Source organism: Sminthopsis crassicaudata, chromosome 4, assembly GCF_048593235.1.
Source record: "Sminthopsis crassicaudata isolate SCR6 chromosome 4, ASM4859323v1, whole genome shotgun sequence".
Classification (NCBI taxonomy): domain Eukaryota; kingdom Metazoa; phylum Chordata; class Mammalia; order Dasyuromorphia; family Dasyuridae; genus Sminthopsis; species Sminthopsis crassicaudata.
In genome coordinates this window covers 378,140,277-378,162,722 of record NC_133620.1, presented here as the reverse complement: position 1 = coordinate 378,162,722, position 22,446 = coordinate 378,140,277, and the positions used below count along the sequence as shown (strand labels likewise).

The 22,446-nt window shown below is 35.4% G+C and overlaps 1 protein-coding gene across 3 annotated transcripts in view; it reads left to right on the top strand.

Annotated features, from left to right (window-relative positions):
• The window catches only part of LOC141539477 (SLAM family member 9-like), a 58,656-nt gene that overhangs the window by 1,919 nt on the left and 34,291 nt on the right, over positions 1-22,446 (top strand). For 2 of the 3 annotated variants that reach the window (XM_074262327.1, XM_074262326.1), the window contains exons 2-5: positions 13,151-13,486; positions 18,825-19,100; positions 19,711-19,818; positions 20,296-20,334. In XM_074262327.1, coding sequence (XP_074118428.1) covers positions 13,151-13,486; positions 18,825-19,100; positions 19,711-19,818; positions 20,296-20,334 — 759 coding nt within the window. The remainder of the gene's footprint in view (positions 1-13,150; positions 13,487-18,824; positions 19,101-19,710; positions 19,819-20,295; positions 20,335-22,446) is intronic. The other variant, XM_074262328.1, reaches the window with a different exon arrangement.

The following is a 22,446-nucleotide window of genomic DNA, read 5'->3' as shown; positions in this document are numbered from 1 at the left end:
GAATTAGGAGTTCCAAGAATCAGACACAGAGCACCTGAGATGTTCATTAGGGACAGACCATGTAATGTTAAAGAAATGGGAGACTGAATATCATTTTGGGGAAATAACAATCAGGCTATTTTGGCTAGAATATAAAATGTTCACATCTGTTTTAAGAATATCATTTTGGAAGCTCTATAGAAGATAGATTGGAAAGGGAACAAGATTGGCTGTAGGGAGACCAAATTAACAGTTATGACAATAGTCTAGCCCAGCAGTAATGGGGGCTGTAACTATGATGGCAGTGGTATGAGTAGAAAAAAGGGGAAGAATACAGACTATATTGAGGTGGTAGAACTGATTTGGCACCTGATTAGATATGAGATGAGAGCATGTGGTGGGGGGTGAGGGGGAATAAAGAACCCAGGATCAAACAACCAATTAATTATTAAATGCTTAAAACTTAAATACTTAATATTTAATTTAGTACTTAATAATAAGTGACAGGCTCTGAGTTAAGAAAAGATGATTGGGTAATGCTGGTTCTTTCCAGAACATAAATAGGGAGAGTTGATAGAAGGAGGATAATGAGCTCTATTGTTGGGTATGTTGATATCTAAAAGCACTTGAGACATCAAGCAGGAAGCTGGTGGTCTTCAGATGGTCCCAAGAGAGAGATGAGGGTGTCATTTGATCAGAAAAAATAATTGATATGTTAGAGCTGAAGATGTTATAAAGGGAAAAAATAGAAAGAGAGAAAAAGATAGTGTCCAATACAGAACCTAAGGTTTCTCTACTCATAGGACCCAGATACTAATAGTGACCCTGCAGAGGAGAATGAAAGGAATTGATAAATAGCAGAGCAGCATCATAAAAACCCAGGAAGAAATGAATGTCTAAAAGAAATTGGTGATAAGTAGTATCAAATGCCAAAAAGAAATCAAAGAGGGCAGGGACTGCAGAAAAGTTCACTGGATTAAGCAAAAAGGGATCATTGGTGACCTTTCAGAGAGCATTTCTATTAAGTAATGGGACTGAATTTAGAATACAGGGGTTGAGAATTTATTGGAAGGTGAGAAAATGGAAGCAACAGAATAAATAAGAGGTTCTTAGCCTGTGTCTATGTGCACATATCTGTGTCTGGCCCTATCAGACTTCTTTAGGAGTCTGTCACACACACACACACACACACACACACACACACACACACACACACACACACACACAAACTCACATGTACAAACATTATTAAGAACCCTCAGTATAGACAGTTTTTTCCTAGAAATTTGTCTAGGAAAGGGAGAACAATAACTTGAGATGTTTGGATAGAATTTAAGGATAGGGAATCCTGAGCATGTTTGAAAGCATTAAGGAAGGAACCAGTGAATGAAGAGAATGAAAGTTAAATGAGCAAGAGGGGATGATCAAAGGTATAAGATGCTTGAGGAGATGGTAGGTGATGAAATCAATGGCCCAAGTAAAGGGGTTGACATTAAGAACCTTTATGACTAGAAAAAAGGAGAAAATGGGGGTATTGAGGTGATTTGAAATACATTATTTAGTAATTTAAAAGAAACAATTCTTCATTTTTCAGTGCTATTTAAGGAGAGATCTTCTATTGAGTAATTAGGGAAGATGGTGATTTAGATGGCTTGAAAAAAGATTTGGAACAGTCAATGAGGAAAAAATAATTAGTAAGAGAAACTGATCAGAGGAACAATCTACTAGAGGAGATAGGTGGGGATGGAATCAAGGAATAGTTGTATAATTTTCTCAAGCAGAGCAACATTCAGCAGCATGCATGAAAGGATGGTAAAGATTAGTGGTAAGACTTATCCGAGGCTGAAGAAATGAAAAAAATAAATAGCAAAAGACAAATGTGGAAGGGATTGAAGAATTTTTAAAAGGGTAAGTTTGAACTGCTAGATATCTGCTGTAGTCTCAGAGCAAAAATAGTCTACCTTCCCCTCTCCTTCATCCAAAGAAAGAAAAAACAACTCTGGGGTGCAGAATCAGCGCACCCTTTTTTAGAAGTTACACAAATTTCATCATGGAATGAAGATAATGCTCAGTTCTTAAAAGTTGTGCTAACTAAACATAAGCTCTGGATGATCCTTTTAATCTAGAATGGCTTCAAGATCAGACTTATAGACTGTATATCTATTGTTCAAGGAATTAAATTCAACTTAAATTCAAAATCATATTCAAAATGGTCACAGAATGATTATTTTTATTTTTTGGCCAAAAGCAATTCATAAAGAACATCTTAATAGATGGAGGCAGGAAGGATGAGACACTGTAAAGCCAGAATCAATCAACTGAGAAGTATTTATTCAGTGTTTACTATGTGGATACTATGTAAAGAAAGGATGGCTTGTGGTTTAACATCTCTGTCTATAGATTGTATATAGCAATAATACTGGCTTGTCATCAGAAAGATCCTAGTTCAAATCCTGTCTCAGATACTCTAATTAGTGTCCATGGGGATATCACTTAATCTCCTTTTTGAAAGCTCAGTTTCCTCATCTACAGAATGGAGATGGCATTGGTCCCTACTTAGGGCTAAGATTGGCCCATCTTAGGGCTATTTTAAGAATAAAATGGTATAGTGAAAACATTTTGCAAACTTTAAAATTATGTGTAAATAAATGCTAGCTATTATTTATAGTAGTCCTAAAACATTGGGTAAGACATTCTACCTCTTTGGGGTCAGGTTTTTACTTTATAAAATGAAAGTTATGGTAATAATGTTTATTTTATAAACCTTTATAAACCTTTAAATACTATATAAATGTAAATAAAATCTGAGATCCTTTCACATAACCTGATACATAGTAGGCACTTACTAAATCCTTGTTTCTTTTCTTGCTTCTTCTAAATCCATCTTCTTATATCTGTTAAGTTACATGGAGTTCATGATCTATGTTAGTAGAAGGCACACCCATATTGGGGAAATTACAGATCTTTGGTATAAGTAACAGGAACACATTCTTATATACTGTTTTATCCCATTATTTATTTGATAATTTGCACACATTGAGGAGATGATAGATGAAATCAATGGCACAAGTAAAGGGGTTGACATTAAGAACCTTTAAGACGTGTCATAAAGAATGTCAGCGGCAGCTAGAACCTTTGGCCCCCTTTCTTCTGATGATTACAATATCTTCTTGAGATTTGTCTGAAGCTTCAAGATAATTTGTGTGGCCCAGTGTCAAGATTAAGGGAAGGAAGATGCTATCATCAGCAATAGATTAGTGAAGTACCACAATGTAGAAGAGTAAACCCAGATTTCAAGTATTAGTTGGATTATGTAACTCTAGATTTGTTCTCTTACATTATTGCCATGCCTCTCAAAACTCTTTAATGTAGTCCAATAACTCCTCTGAAACTCCATTGTTGCTATTCTACAAAATATCTAATTCTATCTTAGAAATACAATACACCACACTTAGTTCATTTCCTTCACTACTTCTGTTATAATTTTATCTCAGGGTACTGTAACTACTCTTTTTGTAATGAGATTGCTGTAGCAATATGGTCTGGAGATTACTCCACATGTTTATCACCTTATAATGCTCCTTTCCCACCCAGCTTTGTTGAGAATTGAGTTACAATTATTTTTGCTAATTTAATAGATATGAGATATACCTAAGAAAAAAACTTAATTTCTATTTCTTTGATAGTTAATGAGGTTGAGACTTTTTTCATATGATTTATTTCCTCTAATATAAATGTTTATTTTCTTTGATCATTTACCCACCGTATGCTGGAACTTATCTCTGATTTCTTTTTTCTCCTTATTGTTTTATTTTACCCTAATTAAATATAAAAACACTTTTCAACATTTATTTTTTGTACTCTTGCTTTTTTTAAAAAAATAGCATTTTATTTTTCCAAATACATGCAAAGATAGTTTCGAACATTAACCTTTGCAAAACCTTGTGTTCCATATTTTTTTCCCTCTCAGACCCCTTCTTACAATATTTCTTTTACTATGCACAACTTTCTTCTGGTTTTATTGACTTCACTTTGCATCAGTTCATGTAAATCTTTCCAGGGTTTTCTGAGAGCATCTGGCTCATGACTTCTTATAGCATAATAATATTTTATCACAATCATATAATACAACTTTTTCAGCCATTTCACAGTTGATGGGCATCCTCTCAATTTCCAATTCCTTACTACCAGAAAAGAGCTACAATCAATATTTTTATACATATAAATCCTTTTCTTTTTTGTTTTTTTATGTCTTTTGGGATACAGACCTAGTAGTGGTATTGCTAGTTCAAAAGCTATGCAGATTTTTATAGACCTTTGAGCAAAATTTCAAATTGCCCTACACAATGCTTGAATCAGTTCACAACTTCATCAACAATACATTAGTGTCTCAATCTTCCCACATCCCCATCAACATTTGTCTTTTTTCTTTTGTATCTTATTAGCCAATCTAATAGGGATCAGATGATAACTCAAAACTGTTTTAATTTGTATTCTCCAATCAATAGTGATTTTGAGCATTTTCTCATATGGTTATAGATAGTTTTGGTTACTTCATCTAAAAATTGACAATTCATAATTTTGATCATTTATTAATTGGGGAATGGCTGTTTTTATAAAATTTGACACATTTCTCTATGCCTATGTGTGTTTCTCTTTCTGTGCTTGTGTGTCTGTCTGTTTCTCTGTATTTGTCTCTCCATCTCCATCTCTCTGTGTCTCTTCATCTTTCTCTTGCTTTCTCTCTGTCTTTCTCTCTGTCCCCCTCTCTGCCTCTGTCTCTGTTTCTGTCTATCTCTGTTGTGTCTTTCTCTCTATATGTGTGTGTGTATGTTCTTTATAAGTATTCTAATAATGAGAACATTTTTATGAATTATAAATATCATTTTCCCATGGAAGAGTGTACACAGTTTAATCTTATTAAGTCCCTTGTGATTTCCCTTTTTTGTTTACCTTCTTATACTTCCCTTGAGTCTTGTATTTGAATGTAAAATTTTCTATTCAGCATAGGTCTTTTCATCAGGAATGCTTGAAAGTCCTCTATTTCATTGAATATCCAGTTTTTCCCAATGAAGAATTATACTCACTTATGCTGAGTAGGGGATTCTTAGTCATAATCAAACTCTTTTGTTCTGCAGATTATATTCCAAGCTTGCTTATCCTTAAAAGTAGAAGATGCTAAACTTTGTGTTATCCTCACTGTGATTCCACAATACTTGAATTGTTTCTTTCTGGTTGCTTGCAATATTTTTTCTTTGACTTGGGAGAACTGGAATTTGGCTATAATATTCTTGGAAACTTTCATTTGGGGATCTCTTTCCAAGAGGTTATTGGTGGATTCATTCAACTTCAATTTTACTATCTGTTTCTAGAATATCAGGGCAGTTTTCCTTGATAATTTTTTGAAAGATGATGTCTAGGATCTTTTTTTTTTTATCATGGTTCAGGAAATATAATAATTTCAAAATTATCTTTCCTGGATCTATTTTCCAGGTGAATTGTTTTTTTTTTCCAATGATATATTTCACATTGTCTTCTTCTTCTTTTTTTTTTTTTTCATTCTTTTGGTTTTGCTTTATTATTTCTTGATGTCACTTAGAATCATTAGCTTCCACTTGCTCAGATATAATTTTTAAGGAATTATTTTCTGGGAGCAGAGCCAAGATGTGGAGAGTAGACAGATCTTTGTCTGAGGTCTTTCTGGCTCCCCTCAGATCAATACCAGATTAAACCTTTGAACTGGTTTTGGTGTGACAGAACATACAAATATTTGGAGTGTAACAAATTTCCAGCAGAAAATATTTTGGAAAAATTTCAGAAAAGGTTTGTTTCGATTGGGTATAGGGGAAGTGGCCAAATGCAGGTGCAGCACAAGAACCCAGGGCAGTGTGGTATCTAGGCACTGGGGGAATCTATGGGGAGGCTCTTAGTCAGAATATAGCAATGTTGGCTACTCTGTCCTGATTCAGAAACCAGTATATCAGTATACTAGCTGTGAGACATCCAATGCAACTAAAAAAGGCAAATAGTGAGCCCCTGAACTCCAGAATAATGTGGGTCTTGACCACACCCACCCAGCACCAGAAGGAAGCCAGCAGCACCCACCCCAGGGCAACATGAAGCCACTTATAGAGGAAGCTTGGGACAATCTCCCCTTTGCCCTCAGTCTTTTAAAATGGGCAAAAAAAAAAAAATTATTATCCTCAGTGAACTTTTGAACCTCCTTTTCCATTTGGCCTATTCTATTTTTATGGAGTTCCTCTTTATAGTGACTTTTTATAAATCTTTTTCCCCCATTTGGCCAATCCTGCTTTTCAAGGCATTCTTCTCTTTGAATTTTTGTACCTCTTACTATTTGGCCTGTTCTGATTTTTAAAGATGCTGGGGTTTTTGGTGAGTGCCCCTTTTACCAAGGTATTGATCTTTTTTAATGGTTTTATTATATTATTCCAATTTTTTTTCTCATTTTTTTCTCCACCTCTCTTATTTGGTTTTTAAAATTCTTTATGAGTTCTTCCATGATATCAGAGAAATTCATATTTTTCTTGGAGGTTTTGGGATGTAGGAGTTTTGACTTTGTCTTCTTCTGAGTGTATGTTTTGATCTTCTTTGTCATCATAGTAACTTTCTATGATTTTTTTTCAGTTGTTGCTCATTTCTCCACCATATTTATTGACTAGTTGTTTGATCCCCTTACCATCTGTGGTCTGGGAGCTTCAGAAATAGCCACTGCCACTATTATTTCATTGACTCCTGATGCCTGCTCCTAGTTTGCTGAGGCCCAGTCTGCACTGACATGGCCTGCATTGGACTATGCTCTACTCTCACCCTACAAAAAACCTTTCCTGTGGATCTTTTAACTTGCCTTAGAATGATTTAATCCCCATCCTTTGTGGGTTTTATTGCTCCAGAATTTATTTTAAGATATTTTTTAAAGGTGTTTGGAAAGGTCTGTAGAGGGCTTAGGCCTTTCTTTGTCATCTTTTCTCTATTTCATATCTCTTTGATTTTATAATAAATCCTAATATATTTTAGATATTATTATCTGATGTTTTACTACAAATATTTTTCACAATTTAGTTTTATTTTTGTTAATTATGATGGTTTTTGTTACATAGAAAGCTTTTATTTTAATACAGTCAAGCAAATATTTGGTTATTAATAATTCCTTTTATTTTTAAATTGAATCATTGTATATCCATGAATGAAAATTGTCTGTTCATATTCTTTAATCATTTATCAAATGGGGAATGTCTTGTATTCTTATAAATTTAACAGAGTTTCTTATTTACTTTAGGAATGAGGCCTTTATCAGAAACACTGGCTGTTAAATTTTTTCCCAGTTTTGTACTTCCCTTTTAATGTTGTTTCTGTTGGTTTTGTTTGTACAAAAACTTATTAATTTAATGTAATCAAAATTCTTCATTTTGCTTTTCATAATGTTCTCTAGTTCTCCTTTGATATGAATTTCTCCCTTCTCTAAAGATCTGATAGGCAAACTATCCCTTGGCTTATGGTATCACCCTTTATATCCAAATTGGGTACCCATTTTGAACTTATTTTGGTATGATGTGTGAGACTTAGGTCTATGACTAGTTTCTGACATACTATTTTCCAGTTTTCCCAACCATTTTTGTGAAATAGTGAGTTCTTATCCTAGAAGCTGGAGATTAGGGATTTATCAAATTTTAAGTTGCTATAGTCACTGATTATTGTGTCATGTGTATCTAACCCATTCCACTGATCTACCACTCTATTTCTTAACCAATACCAAAACCAAGGTTTTAATGACTTCCTGCTTTTTAATAGTTTTAGGTCTGGCATTGATAGGCCACCAACCTTTGTATTTTTTTTTCATTAATTCTCTTGATAATCTTGTTCTTTTATTCTTCCAGATGAATTTTGTTATTTTTCTAGTTCTATAAAATAATTTTTTGGAAGTTTGATTGGTATGGAAATGAACAAATAGGCCAATTTAGCTAAAATTGACATTTTTATTATATTAGCTCAGCCTACCCATCAGCAATTGATATTATTCCACTTGTTTAGATCTGACTTTATTTGCTTGAGAAGTGTTTTGTAATTGTGTTCATATAGTTCCTGGGTTTGTTTTGGCAAGTAGATACCTAAATATTTTATTTTGTCTATGTTATTTTAAATGGAGTTTTTCTTTCTATCTCATGCTGTTGGACTTTGTCAGTAATATATAGAAACACTGATGATTTGTATGAGTTTATTTTATATCCTGCAACTTGGCTCTTATTTTTATAAATTTGGATCAGTTCACTATATATTTTAGAAATGAGACCTTTATCAGAAAAATGCTATTAAATTTTTCCTTAGTTTGTTGTTTTCCTTCTAATTTTGGCTGTGTTAATTTTATTTATGCAAAAACTTTTGAATTTCATGTAATCAAAATTATCTATTTTACTTCAGTAATCCTCTCTATCTCTTGTTTATTCATAATTTTTTCCTTATCCATGGAATATCTGACATGTATATTTTTTCACATTCTCCCAATTTACTTATGTCACCATTTATGTCTAAATCATTGATCCATTTTGACCTTATCTTGGTATATAGTGTGAATGATGGTCTAAGCCTAGTTTCTGTGGAATTAGCAATGAGGAGAAGTAAGGTTTACTATAAGAAAAATTTTCCTAACAATTAGAGCTATTTACAAATTGGAATAGGCTGCCTCTGAACATAGTAGGCTCCTGTTTTTTTAAGATCTTTAAGTAAAGACTGAAAGACAACTTATCAGCTAAGTTGTGGGAGAATTGTATTCAAGTTGAGTCTGTATTATGTGTCTCCTGAGCTCTGTCAACCTTGAGATTCAGAGATTCTGGAATATCCCATCAGCTATACAGAGACAATTGCTTGCTTCTTAAAGGCTTAAACCAGAAGCTCTTCTCCTCAACTGACTTTTAAGTGTATCCGTGAGGTCTTGTGATTTCAAACTGGCAATTTGAGGTTTCCTCTCACCCAATTCTAGCTGAACTACCTAGTCTGTCAGGGACTTCCTTTTTTCCATTTTAATTAATTTGATCCTGTACTTTGTTGTTGTTTTAAGAAGAACCCATCATAGCATCAGAAAGGGAAACAGAAAATAAGAGGAAATTTAAAGCATGTATACTAGGAGCTTGGGCATTTTTTACTTGGCTAATTAGGTGCTCAGAATATAGCTTTCCCTGATTCTGCCAAATTGAATGGGGTCCCTACCTCTTCAGACTTTCTTAGAGCATTTTTTTCTGGATCTTTCCTCTACAGAGTACCATGTTTGTCTATTTACACATGTTCTGCCCTATTAGACTGTACATTCTTTGAAACTATGCACTGTCATTTTCATCTCTGTATTCTTAGCATTCTGAACATAGAAGGCATTTAATAAATGTGTTGTTTAAAATAAACATAGAAAAAAATAGTCATCTCTTAGGGTAATTGTCTACTGGTCAGCTCCAAAGTAGTCCTGTCTACCATAGTAAAGGTACTTTCAGCTCCTTTCAACTCTTGCTTGTGCCTAAGTCATATGTGACAATACAGTGATCCAAAAGGCACATGACTGGTCTATCCTCTCCAGCTTTGGAAAATGATGGGATTATTCTTAAAGATTTACACAAGGAGCAGTGTTCAGATAGCACAGTAGACAAAGTATTGGCCCTTATATCAGGAGGACCTGAGTTCAAAGCTGACCTCAGACACTTAACATTTTCTAGCCATGGGACCCAAGCAAGTCATCTAATCCCAATTGTTTCACCAAAAAGAAAATCTTATCCAAAGGGTATAATTCAGGTAGACTCCCAATGGATCCTCAGTTTGGGGATAATACTGTTTCATTATTCTCCCATCTATGTCTGAAATTTCAAAATATCTCTTATTCCCCTCTGTCCTGAGAGATATACCAATCAGTGACTAAGCCCTATGTATGCTATTCACACAATTATCAAAATCACATTTCTAAACTTAATCTAACTACATCAAAATCTTGACCAAAGACTTTTGTGACTTCCTATTTCCTCTAGAATAAAATATACATTTCTTAGCCAGATTTTCAAAGTGTTGTACAATCTAGCTTCAACATATCTGTCCAAACTTATTACACATAGCATCCTTTCACAAAACTTATATTCTAATCAAATTGAACTACTAGGTCTTCCCTAACTATGACTTTTCCAGTTTCCATGCATTCTCATAAAGCTTATACCATGTCTAGAATGTACTCTTTTCTCATTTTGATTTATTTTCCCTTCAAAGATTAACTTGGGTATCTCCACCTCTGTGAAGCCTTTCTTGATTCCCTTAGTCAGAGACTTTCTTCTCAAATTATATACCATATGCTAATTTTCTTTAGTTTTGTTATTCCCCATACTTAGAAGACCTAATTCTATGTCCTTCAAAGTCCAATAAGATGCCATCTCTTCTGTAAAGCTTTTATTGACTCCTCTAATTTAGTGAGGGGACCAGTCCCTCAGCTGCTCTTATAGCCCTTTGTCCACTTATGGATTTATATGCTGTTTGTATTGTATTTATCTATGTCCATGTGTTATCATTTTGATTGTAAGCTCCTCAATGGTAGAGGCATTATCTTTTCTATCTGTATTTATCCCCAGTGCCTTATATATAGTACAAGAGAAATGAATAAATGAAATTAGATGGGAACTGGGTTTTTAAAATTTTTTTGTTAAAGAAAACTACAAATAAGGAAATTACCATACCAAAGAAGATAAATACCTTCTCTTCAATTTATGATTTTATAGAGCACTAAAATTTTGAATGATTTTTCCAAAGAAACCCAACCAGTGCATATCAAAAGAGTGGCAAACTCAGTTCTCCCTAACTCCAAGAATGACTCACCATACATTATGCTTCTCAGTGTATGAATGAGAGAATGGATGATTGCATGGATGGATGGATGGATGGATGGATGGATGGATGGATGGATAGTTAGATAGATGGATGGATGAATGATATGAGATAATGATATGGATGTCTTATCACCAAAAATACTATGTAAATTGGAGCTTCTTGGTTATTAGTGTCTTCTGTTCATTTTTATTCTCTCCTCTTCCAAAATCCAGCTTTCCTCATATGAAAAAAGACCCTTTTGTCTTGGAGAAGCTTTCTTTCTTTGGAGGGTCAGTGAGTTACATTGCTGGGGTAAGCAAGGAAGTAGGTTTCTATACAGGAAATCTGAAGCACAGGACTATAAAATAAATATAAGGGATTCACAGACCTCTCTATCTGTTTTTCTATGCATATAAAATTAATGTTCCCAAAAGGCTGAGAATAGGCCACTCTTGGGAAATCCTTGGGAAATAAAACCATCCAGGAGTAATCCTCAAAGTATAAGTAAAGGCCTAAGACACCTTATCAGTGCAATATGGATTGCTGTATAAGGTATCCAAAGACCTGTGATTCAATCCTGATCCTGTTTTTTTATTATTTATTCTTTTGTATGATTTTGGGCAAGTCTCCTCATTTTCCTCAAACAAAATATTCCATTTCCTGACTTCAGGGATTTTCACTGGCTGAAGCCTCCTGGCTTCCCTGGCTTCCTTCAAATGTTTAGCTGAAAAATCCCACCTTCTGGAATCCTTTTTAAATCCCCCTTAATTTAATACCTTTCTTCTGTTGATTATCTCTATTGAATCTTGTACATATTTTATTTTTACATAGTTCTTAGTATATTGTCTCTACCATTAGACTGTGAGCTCTCTAAGAACAGAGATTCTCTTTTGCTTTTCTTTGTGCTTCATATAGTTCCTGGCACATGGCAGCTGCTGACTTTCTAACCTATCTTGGTTTCTTTTTTTATTCTTCTTTTATTAAATGAGAGAGTTCACTGTCTAAGAATCCTTTCAATTTTTAAACTATGATCTTCTAATTCAATTATCTTGGTTTCTACCCAAATTCCTTTGATAACAAATCCCTGCAGCTATTACCCATCAGAGAATATGGGTAAATAGATTTAAAAAGATAGGGATAAAGAAAAAGTATCTAAACTATTGGGAATTCCAGAATCTTAGAAAATGAATGAATGAAATAATGACTATAGAGCATGGGGGTTGGGGAAGGAAGTCCTCCAAACTATCCTCTACAATCCTATCATAGGTTAGCCCATAAATTTCATTTCTGGGATTTCCAAGCTTCAGTAACATCTAGCCCAAAGTGCCTATCTTAAGACACTTCAATTTTTTAAAAAAGCCCTACTTATTAATCTAAGAAAATACTGAAAGGTTGAAGTAGGAGGATCGTGGTGAATTTCCTCCTTTTTCTTCTGGCCCAACACCAATTCTTCATTTTCTTTTAGTCCAGTTCAAGATTCATCTCCTTCATGAAGCCCTTTGTAGCCCACAATAAACTTTGCTTTATTTTAATTCCATCAATATTTGTGTTTCTATCATATTATAACATACTAAGAGATTGTCTGGAAATTGTTTTCTATCTGTTTCATGTTTGTTATTCTTCTAGCCTCAGCTTGAAGCCTAAGGACTTTGCTTTTTTACTCACCATAGCCTCTAGCATAATGCTAGGCACATAGTAAATGCTCAAAAAATTGCTATTAAATTGAATTGAAACAGCAGTAATCAATGTTCCATGAGGCAGCTGCCAAGTGGTTACTCATTCCTAGAAAACAAAAAGGAGATGAACAAAATGTGACAAGCCTGTGGTATTGAGGTGGACTCGGCCAGGAAAGATCTGGATCCAAATCCTGCTTCTGTGTCATTATGAACAACCAGTATATCTTTTCTCTGGTTAAGTTTTCTCATTGATAAAATGGGGATAATAATAATATCAAGCTTTTTAGCTTATGAGGATCAAATGACATAACATGTAAAGTGCTTTGCAGACCTTAAAGTGTTCCACAAATTCTAGTTATTCTTAAAATTTGAGTGATATAGGGGGTATAGATCAAGGGAGGAGAGGAGACTGAGACAAAAAAAAAATGAGCCAAGTCAGAATCTGGACCAGGGGCTTCTATTTATTTAAAGTACAGATGTAGATTTGTACAATTGTTGACATCAAAGCAAAACCAAAACTCTATACCCCAAATCTATTTATGATTGTCATTTCTGTAAGCTAGAGTGTTTCAAGAAGAATGGGAAGGGGGATGGAAGAGGGGAAGGAGGCTATCCCTGCAGTTTCTCTACTCTACTGTGTCTGTCTGCAGAAGAAGCCATCTCCACAGAAGTCACAACGATGATGATGGGGACTGTGGGCAAGTCAATCACTCTACCTTTGAAAATGTCATCAAACAGGATTCAAACTATTGTCTGGCTTTCTCAAAATGCTCTTGCCATTGTCGACTTAAAAGGACCATCACCCCATATAATATATACTGATTCCAACTACTATAATAGACTGGAAATACTTGAAAATGAAAGCTACTCTCTGCGAATCCACAATCTGACGACAGAAGATGAAAATGTCTACAAAGGGCAAATAACCATAGAGAATTCAGTTTCAACTGAAATGATTATTCAAAAGTTCTTCCTACATGTTTATGGTAAGTCATAAGCTTAACTACATATAAATTTTTTTAAGGTGGATTTGTAATTTCCTTGGTATAGGGAAACTCTGTGAGGAAACTCTGTACCAATGCAGACTGGTACCTGTTGCACAATGTATGGTCATAGAGAGTGCTAGAGGCACTGAGAGGTTAAGTGTTTTGCTTACGGTATAAGAACCAGTATGAATTAGAGGAGGAATCGTTTCAGACCTCCCTGTGCATGAACTCTAAAACTAATTACTATTACTTTGAAATTTATGCATTCTATTTTCTTTCTCCTTCTTTGCAGTGGGGAACTATGGGTGTAGAACATTGCATATAATCTCATATGGTTAATGCCTTGATTAGTTTTGCTGAGCTGTCTTTTTTTTTCCTCTCTCTCTCTCTTTCTTTTTTTAATGTGTTATAACAGAAGACCTTCTGGGGAAGGATTGGAAATGAAGGTGATATAAAATAAAGGTACCAGTGTTTTAAAAGAAAAAAAGAGAAAGTTCAGCATGACTTCCATTCAGAGGTTTATTTATTCTCTGTCCAAGGATTAAAAAAAAAAAAAAGGAGAAATGATAAGGGTCTAGGCACACCATGTGTGTATACCCAGGGAACTAGGTGTAATAGGATGGTCACTTTGCATGTGAGCTATGGAAAGCAGTTGGAGCTCTCCAAATAAGAGAGAAGTCAAATGGGCAGTCATCTTCAAAGAATATCACTGCCACGCCTTTACTCTGTTCCATCAGCAAGTGTGACATCCTGACTTCCTAGTCATGACCTTAAGGAAGAATTTTTCCTATGACTTCAAATTAAAAAATACAGCTCTTTTCCATGCTCACAGTAAGTAGTTGGAAGAATAACACACATTTGAATCATTTCCTTATATATAGCTGAAACTGCTTTATTACAAGATTTATCAAAAAATAAACTAAGTTCAGATCAGTAAACCAAGACATTAGATTCAGAGTCCAACTTTGCCCGGCTAAGGAGAAAAACATATAATTGGAAAATCATATAACTGGAAGGGACCACACAGGACATCTAGTACAATCTGAACAAGCCTAAAACAGGTATATAATGAATATTTAGGTGGTACAGTGTATAGATCACTTGACTTGGAATCAAGGAGACTTGAATCCAAATATGTCCTTAGGCATTTACTGATTATGTGACTTTGGCAAATCATTTAACTTTTGTCTTCCTCTATTTCATAGAGGAAACACTTCTTCTGGGAAAGCTGAACTTCCAAGGAATCTAAGGATTCTAAAAGGAAGGATAAGGAGGGAATATATTCTAATATGAGGCCTAGCTTGTGAGAAAGCACAAAAACGAGCTTAAGTTATACAAAATAGAACAGTTTGGCTAAAAGGTGGGGTATGTGAAGGGGAGTTAGGTGAAATAAGGTTTGAATGGAAGGTTGAAGCTAGACTGGAGAAGACTTTAAGTTCAAAGAATCAGAATCAAAAGAATCAGAAGGGGAAGACATGAAAGGGAGATTTTTTTTTTAATTAATTTTTATAATTATAAGATTTTTTTGACTGTACATATGCATAGGTAATTTTTTTTTTTACAACATTATCCCTTGTACTCCCTTCTTTCCAAAATTTTCCCCTCCTTCCCTCCACCCCCTTCCCTAGATGGCAAGCATTCCCATACATATTAAATATCTTATAGTACATCCTAGGTACAATATATATGTGCAGAACCGAATTTTGTTGTTGTTGTTGTTGCTAAGGAAGAATTGTATTCAGAAGGTAAAAATAATCTGGTAAGAAAAACAAAAAAAAAAAGCTCACAGTTTACACTCATTTCCCAGTGTTCCTCTTCTGGATGTAGCTGATTCTGTCCATCATTGATCAATTGGAATTAGATTAGCTCTTCTCTATGTTGAAGATAACCACTTCCATCAGCATACATCCTCATACAGTATCATTGTTGAAGTGTATAATGATCTCCTAGTTCTGCTCGTTTCACTCAGCATCAGTTCATGTCTCTTCAAGACTCTCTGTATCCTTCCTGTTGGTCATTTCTTACAGAACAATAATATGCCATAACATTCATATACCATAATTTACCCAACCATTCTCCAATTGATGGACATCCATTCATTTTCCAGTTTCTAGCCACTACAGGTCCCTTTCCCTTCTTTAGTATTTCCTTGGGATGTAAGCCCAGTAGTAGCACTGCTGGGTCAAAGGGTATGCACATTTTGATAACATTGGGGGCATAATTCCAGAAAAGCAATAGAAAATTAATAAAGATTCTTGAGCAGAGAAGCTACACAGTTACATTTATGGTTTATGCTTTAAGATTATTTGGACAGCTATGTGAAAAATGGAGTCAGTGGCAGCATGAAGGTAAGGGACTAATGCCAAAATTGTATTTGGAAAGGAAAAGAGAGGGAAGTATCAAAAATGAGTACAGATTTTAAAATCTGGATGAATTACATAGAAATAAGGCAGCCTGAAAGAAGGGTCATTTAAAGGAACAATAAGTTTTCAGATGGATTGGATTGATAGAGGTTGACGAGAAGTCCAGTAAGAGTATCCAACAAATAGCTGGAAATGCAGTACTAGAAATAAAAGGAAATATTAGAGCTGATATATATGTTTCGGAGTTTAGGAGGCTCTCATTTATAGTCATTTTTTTATGTACTACTTGACTCATTCCCACATTTAATCTTACAAATTGAAAAACTGCTAGGAAAATTGTAAAGCAATCTGGCAGAAATTCAGCATAAATCAACATCTCACATCATGTATCAAGATCAATTTCAGCTGGATACATGATTTAGACATATTGTTCAGTTGTTTCAGTTATGTCTAACTTTTCATGTTCCCATATGGGATTTTCTTGGTGGGGATACTGGAATGATTCGACATTTCCCTCTCCAGTTCATTTCCTCATGGATGAGGAAACTTGGACTAACAGAATTAAGTTCTTGTCCAGAGTCACACAACTAGTATCTGAAGCCAGATTTGAACTCATGATGAATCTGCCTGACTTCAAGCCTGTCTTTCTATCTATTAAGTCACTTAACTGTCCTCAGATATAATAGATGACATTATAAATAAGTTAGAGGAACAAAGAAGAAATCAATATCTGTAGGTAGGCAAAGAGTTTATAATCAAACAATGGGTAAATGGAAGCACGGTAGAAAAAAAGTGAGCCATTTTGAATGTACAAAATTAAACTTTTGTTATACAGAGAAAACCAATTCAGATAAAATTAGAAAGAAAATAGGACAGAAGTAAAAAATCTTTGCAGCAAGTTTCTCTGAAAGAGGTCAAATATTTAATATATATATATATATATATATATATATATATATATATATAAGAAATTGATCCAAGTTTATAAGAACAAGAACCACTCACTATTAGATAAATGGTCAAAGGATATGAACAGGTAGCTTTCAAAAGAAGAAATCCATACTATCAACAAACATATGAAAAAATGCTCCAAATCACTAAAAATTAAAGAAATACAAATTAAAGCAACGGTGAGGCTCTCTCTCAAGCCCATCAGATTGTCAAAAAATAATCAGCAAATGAAAATGACAAATGTTGAAGGGGCTGCAAGAAAGGAGGCACACTAATTCATTGCTGGTGGGGCTTTAAATTAAGCCAGTCATTCTAGAAAGCAACTCTGACTAAGAAGTCATAAACCATATATACCATTTGACACAATGATACCACCACTAGGTATATACTTTCATACGACTCATATATACAAAAATATTTATAAAATCTCTTGAGAGAGAGAGAGAGAGAGAGAGAGAGAGAGAGAGAGAGAGAGAGAGAGAGAGAGAGAGAGAAAGGGAGGGAAGGAAGCTTCATCTACCTGGGGCATGGTTGAGATTGAGATCTAAGTATACCTAGAATGAGCATAGGGTTCCATTCTCTGCTCAGCTATTTATCTTCAATCATGAAACAAGAACTGCTACTTGGAAGAGAGCATGCTTCTATTCCCCCAAAAGGAGGAACAATTTCCCAAAAAAAAGTCTTTAAGTTCACTGAAATAGTTCTTGCCATGACACTCAGTGCATCTATTTCTTCTTCGGTAAAAGGAGATTACACAAAGTGGCCTTTCACTTCTAACAGTTCCTGAGTCTGAGATGTGTTTTGCATTTGACTTCACCTTAAGTCAGCTTCAATTTTAGTAAGAGTTCAAACAACCTGTGGGAGCTTGAACATTTTGCTTATCCTGTCTAGGCCTTTGGTTCCTACCTTAAAGAGGGGAAGATTGAAGTGGTGACTTCAGTCCTCTCATAAAAAATTCATATATAGAGACATAAATAAAAATAACAATATGCAAACACAATAATATTAACAAAAGAGAATGCTAAAGGATCAGGGTAGGGCAAACTGTTTAATTGTAAAGACTAATACCCAGAGAACAGATTAAGCCATAACTCTGTTCTCTAACCCTAAAGTAAGGGGTCTATGAGATGGAATGATATTAAATTATTGGAGATGGTAATTTATCAGTTACTTTTATTTGTTTTTCTGATATCTAAAAGTTGAGTTGAGGGGCAGCTGAATGGTGCAGTGGATAGAGTGCCAGCTCTGAAATCAGGAGGACCTGAGTTCAAAGGTGACCTCAGACACTTAATACTTTCTAGCTGTGTGACCCTGAGCAAGTCACTTAACCCCAACTGCCTCAGCAAACTAAATAAATAAATAAAAGTTGAGTTGAGGAGAGGGATTTAGCTATGCTGTCCTAACCGTACAGCATATTTAAAAATAACTTGACTTAAAAAAAAAAAAAAATTGAGATGTCCTTTTTTGGGAGAAAGGGAGAAATTAACTGACTTTAGCAACTATTAAATATAATTGGTTAAAATAGATTACCAAAAGGTCTACTTTCTTGGTGGAGGGCAAAAGAAGCTTCCCCTTGCGATATCCCAAGGTTTTTTTCTTCTCCATACCCCAACTCCATTTCCTTTACAGTTTTTGACTACTCCTTACCCTCCACTCTTTCCAACTTAGATCACCTTCCATACTGCTAGCTTTATGGTGTCACCCCAAATGCAAAATTTCCTAGTGATGGGATTCCCTAGTCTCCAAGTCTAATCTCAATGGAAATCTCCACTTTCACTTCAAGCTATCCTAGTTTCAGCCTTCCTCTTCATCCTCCTTCCCCCACCCCCCCAATACTCTAATCATATCTTATGCTAACAGCAATGTCTCAGGTCCCATGATCATAAATTCCTAAAACTATCTTACCATATAGAATCTCTCCAGGTGGTAACTTTTACCAAAGAAATCAGTAAGAAAACTTATACAGTGCAATTGAATTATTACAAGTATTTTTCCTTAATTTCATGTCTTTTCTCCTCACACAGAGGAACTGCCCAAGCCCCAGGTCACAGTAAACTTTACAGGATTTGAGAATGATACCTGTAATGCCACCTTGCTGTGTTCCGTGGAAAAGGAAGGGAAAAATGTGACTTACAGCTGGACATCCCTCGAAGATGGATATACAGTCACCTTCCAAGAGGGACCCAAAGCCACAGTCTCCTGGAAACTTGGGGAAAGTGAGCCAAATTTTATCTGCAGAGTCACAAATCCTGTCAGCAGTCAGAGTGCCCAGGCAAATCCGTTTCCAGAGCTCTGTCCAGGTAATCCTTCCCATCTCTCCAGGAATCTCAGGAGAATTTATGAACAGCTTCAGGAAACAGATTAGGGCCCTTCTCAGTTCTATCATTCAAAAACAGTGCCTTTCATAGCATCATTCGTTTTAGAGAGAGAAAGGAACTTAGAGATCATTCAGTTCAACATTAAACACCCTCCCCACCCCCACATTTACACAATTCTTTCTATAGTTGAGTAGACCAAAACACAGAATGATTACCTGAGGTTATATACATGGAAAGTGGAAGATTAGAATTGGAATTCAGGTCCTTCTGATTCTAAATCTAATAATCTTTGTACTGCCCCATATTGTTACTAGAGCTCCCTGGGCATACAACCCAACAGAATTTCTCTTAAGTGAAACCAAGAATTTCCTAGGATTCTGAGTTTCTGTCTTCAGAGCTTTCAAACTCTACTTCTTTCCCTACCACAATATCCCTCCCTCACTCTCCACAACCCCATATATTTTCAGCACATAGAACTCAAAGACAAGGATCTGAGGAGAGACAGCTCTTCCAGAAGCAGCTCATCAGGGATTCTGGCTCAGTATTCCCAATACCATTCCCAATACCATCTTTTCTTTTCCATATCCTCAAGGACAATCATCTAGGAATTTCTCTCTGCTGATCATAGGAATTATAATTACAGCTATGCTGTGTATTGTCATCATGATTTGGGTGATTATTTCGAAGAAAAGAGAACAAGGTGAGATTTCTTTGAAAGATAAGTTTTTGTAACTTATATTTCTAATTGGTTTTCCCTAATACTCCAGGATTGTGGTGATATATATCCTTGCTATGATAGCCTCATTATCCCCAAACTTCTTTGCTCTGGTGAAGACTATCATTCTGATTTGGGGGTCAATATTGGGACCTCTGTCTGCAGAATCACCCTGAATGAGTCAGAGAAAATACATAAGTTAACTACTCTGTTCAGATAGTTTCTGGGACATACAATGATCTTATATGGCAATATGCTATTGAAAATTGGAGTTCTGCCTCCTTTCTTTCCCTTAGACAGACTGTTCATTTACAATGTTGTTCAGCAAAATCTGTCCCACTTTTCTAACCCTACCTTCCTCTCCACCCTCTTCAGGAGATATTGGAATGAGAGGAGGAGAGGTAATAGCTTCTCTCTCCATTACTTCTCCGTCATCTTCAATCTTTGGGTTTATCTTTTTAGGTGTCATCTACTTCTTTCCTAATTATGTTCAACAGCAGGGTAAGTTTCCAGATTTTGAGTTACATGGATTGACACTGTTAGGGGGAATTATTGGATTGTTGTAAAATGGAAAATGGGAATGAAAGATGTGGAAGGAGACACTTTGTAGGTAGGTAGTACAAGAAGGTAGTACAAAGTCCTATTAGTGTTACTGATGACAGAGGACAGAATTTTACTATCAAGATACAGTTTTAAGTCCTTCCTCTAACACTTATTACTTGTGTGACCATGGGCAAGTAATTCAACTTCTCTTTATTTTCAGACAATTAAGGGTGTGAAATACAGTCTAATTGTTGATTTTCTCTGGTAGAGAAAATCAGTGTGGAAGTTCCACCCACCTCTGGATCCCTCCCCACAAAATTGGAACGATCTCTCTTCAGTCACATACACCCATGCGGGAGCAGATTTATCCTCTCTATTCTGCTTTTGATGAAACTTAAGACCTAAATTCCTTCCAATTCTGCCATTCTCTGACATTGCAATAGTTTTAATTGTCATTACAATGTCATTAGCTGACTAGTAATCACTGAAGACATAGCCAGTCCATAACAGGAATGCTGGGAAAATGCTTCTAGAGTCCTTGTCTTTTCTCACCCCTTCCATGATTCAATACTGGAAGAAGGTCCAAGATAGCAGTACTCAAAGAACACGTTATCCTTGCATTTCTGGAGCAGAATGGAGTGCATAATATCAATCCTTGAACTGGTATACAATAACTCCATCCCCGCCTCATAAGTAATTTGAGGTATAGCTGTTTCAGGATCACAGCCCACAACAAAAAGACTCATAATGCATTTCAGAGTCTCAAACAAAGGGTGAAAGCTGTCCAGAATCAGAATGAACTACCTCAAGAGGTGATGAATGTGCTACATTCAAAATCATCAGACAGAGGACCATTTGTTAAAGATGCTATGAAGATTTTTAAAATTCAAGTACAAGTAAGACTAAATAATCTGTGGTGAATTTGAAGTCAAGGAGACATGGTACAAATCCTACGCCAGACAGTAGTTGCTGAACCCTGGGAAAATCAACCTCTCAGTGCCTTAATTATCTCACCTATAAAATGGGACCCCAAGATCCCTTCCTGCTTGAAATCTACAACTTTGTGTCCTCTGAAGTTCCTTCCCACTCTGACAGGCAATGAATGCACCAGCTCTTAGAAACAAAAGGAGAAGAATAAGAGATGGAAATGTAGAGGAAAATATTTTGCCTCTATAATTTGAATACAGCCATCAAGCACAGACCCTGTCTCCTAATGCCTAGAACAGAACCAACAGAGGTTCCTTTGTGATTCACTCATAGTGAATCACCACTTTTCAAGGTCCCTATCCTAAAGAGCAGAGAGCATGTCTATCTAACTCTTTGCCCCAAGTCATACATGGAAACTTACTTAGGAGGGTTTGGAAAAGACAGTGACATAGCTCACAGGCTGACTTTGAGTCAGCTATGTAATAGTGTGGAAATTATTCTGGGTTGTGTTAGGGGAAAAGCATCACATGAGAAGCACAAGGCTCTATTCCACTAATTGTTCTTGATTCAGGGTCCCATATGTCTGTCTAGTCTTCACAATTAAAAATGAATGAGAACTTAGAGAGGGAAAAATGTATCTGGATTTTAACAAGTCTTTTGACAAAGTCTCTCACAAAATCCTTGAATATAAAATGGAGAAATATGGATTGAATAATAGAACATTCATCAGGATTTGTAGCTAATTGAATGATGGTACCTTGAGATCGAGACATAGAAATTAAATGAGGTCCTTAGTGACATGTGCCAAGATTCTGTCCTTGGCCATGTTCTCTTCAATATTTTTATCAATTATTTGGGTAAAGTCATAGATGGCACATTTATCAAATTTTTATTGTTATTTTTCAGTCATTTCAGTCATGTATGATTCTTCTTGATCTTATTTGGGGGTTTTCTTGGCATTTACCATTTCCTCTCCAACTCATTTTACAGAAGAGAAAACTAAGATAAAGGGTTAAATAATATGTCCAAGATCACACAGCTAGTAAGTGTCTGAGGCCTAAATTTAAACTCAGAAAGAGGAGTCTTGCTGAATCCAGCTATGGTACTCTATCCACTGTCCCACTTCACTACCCCTTCTCAAAC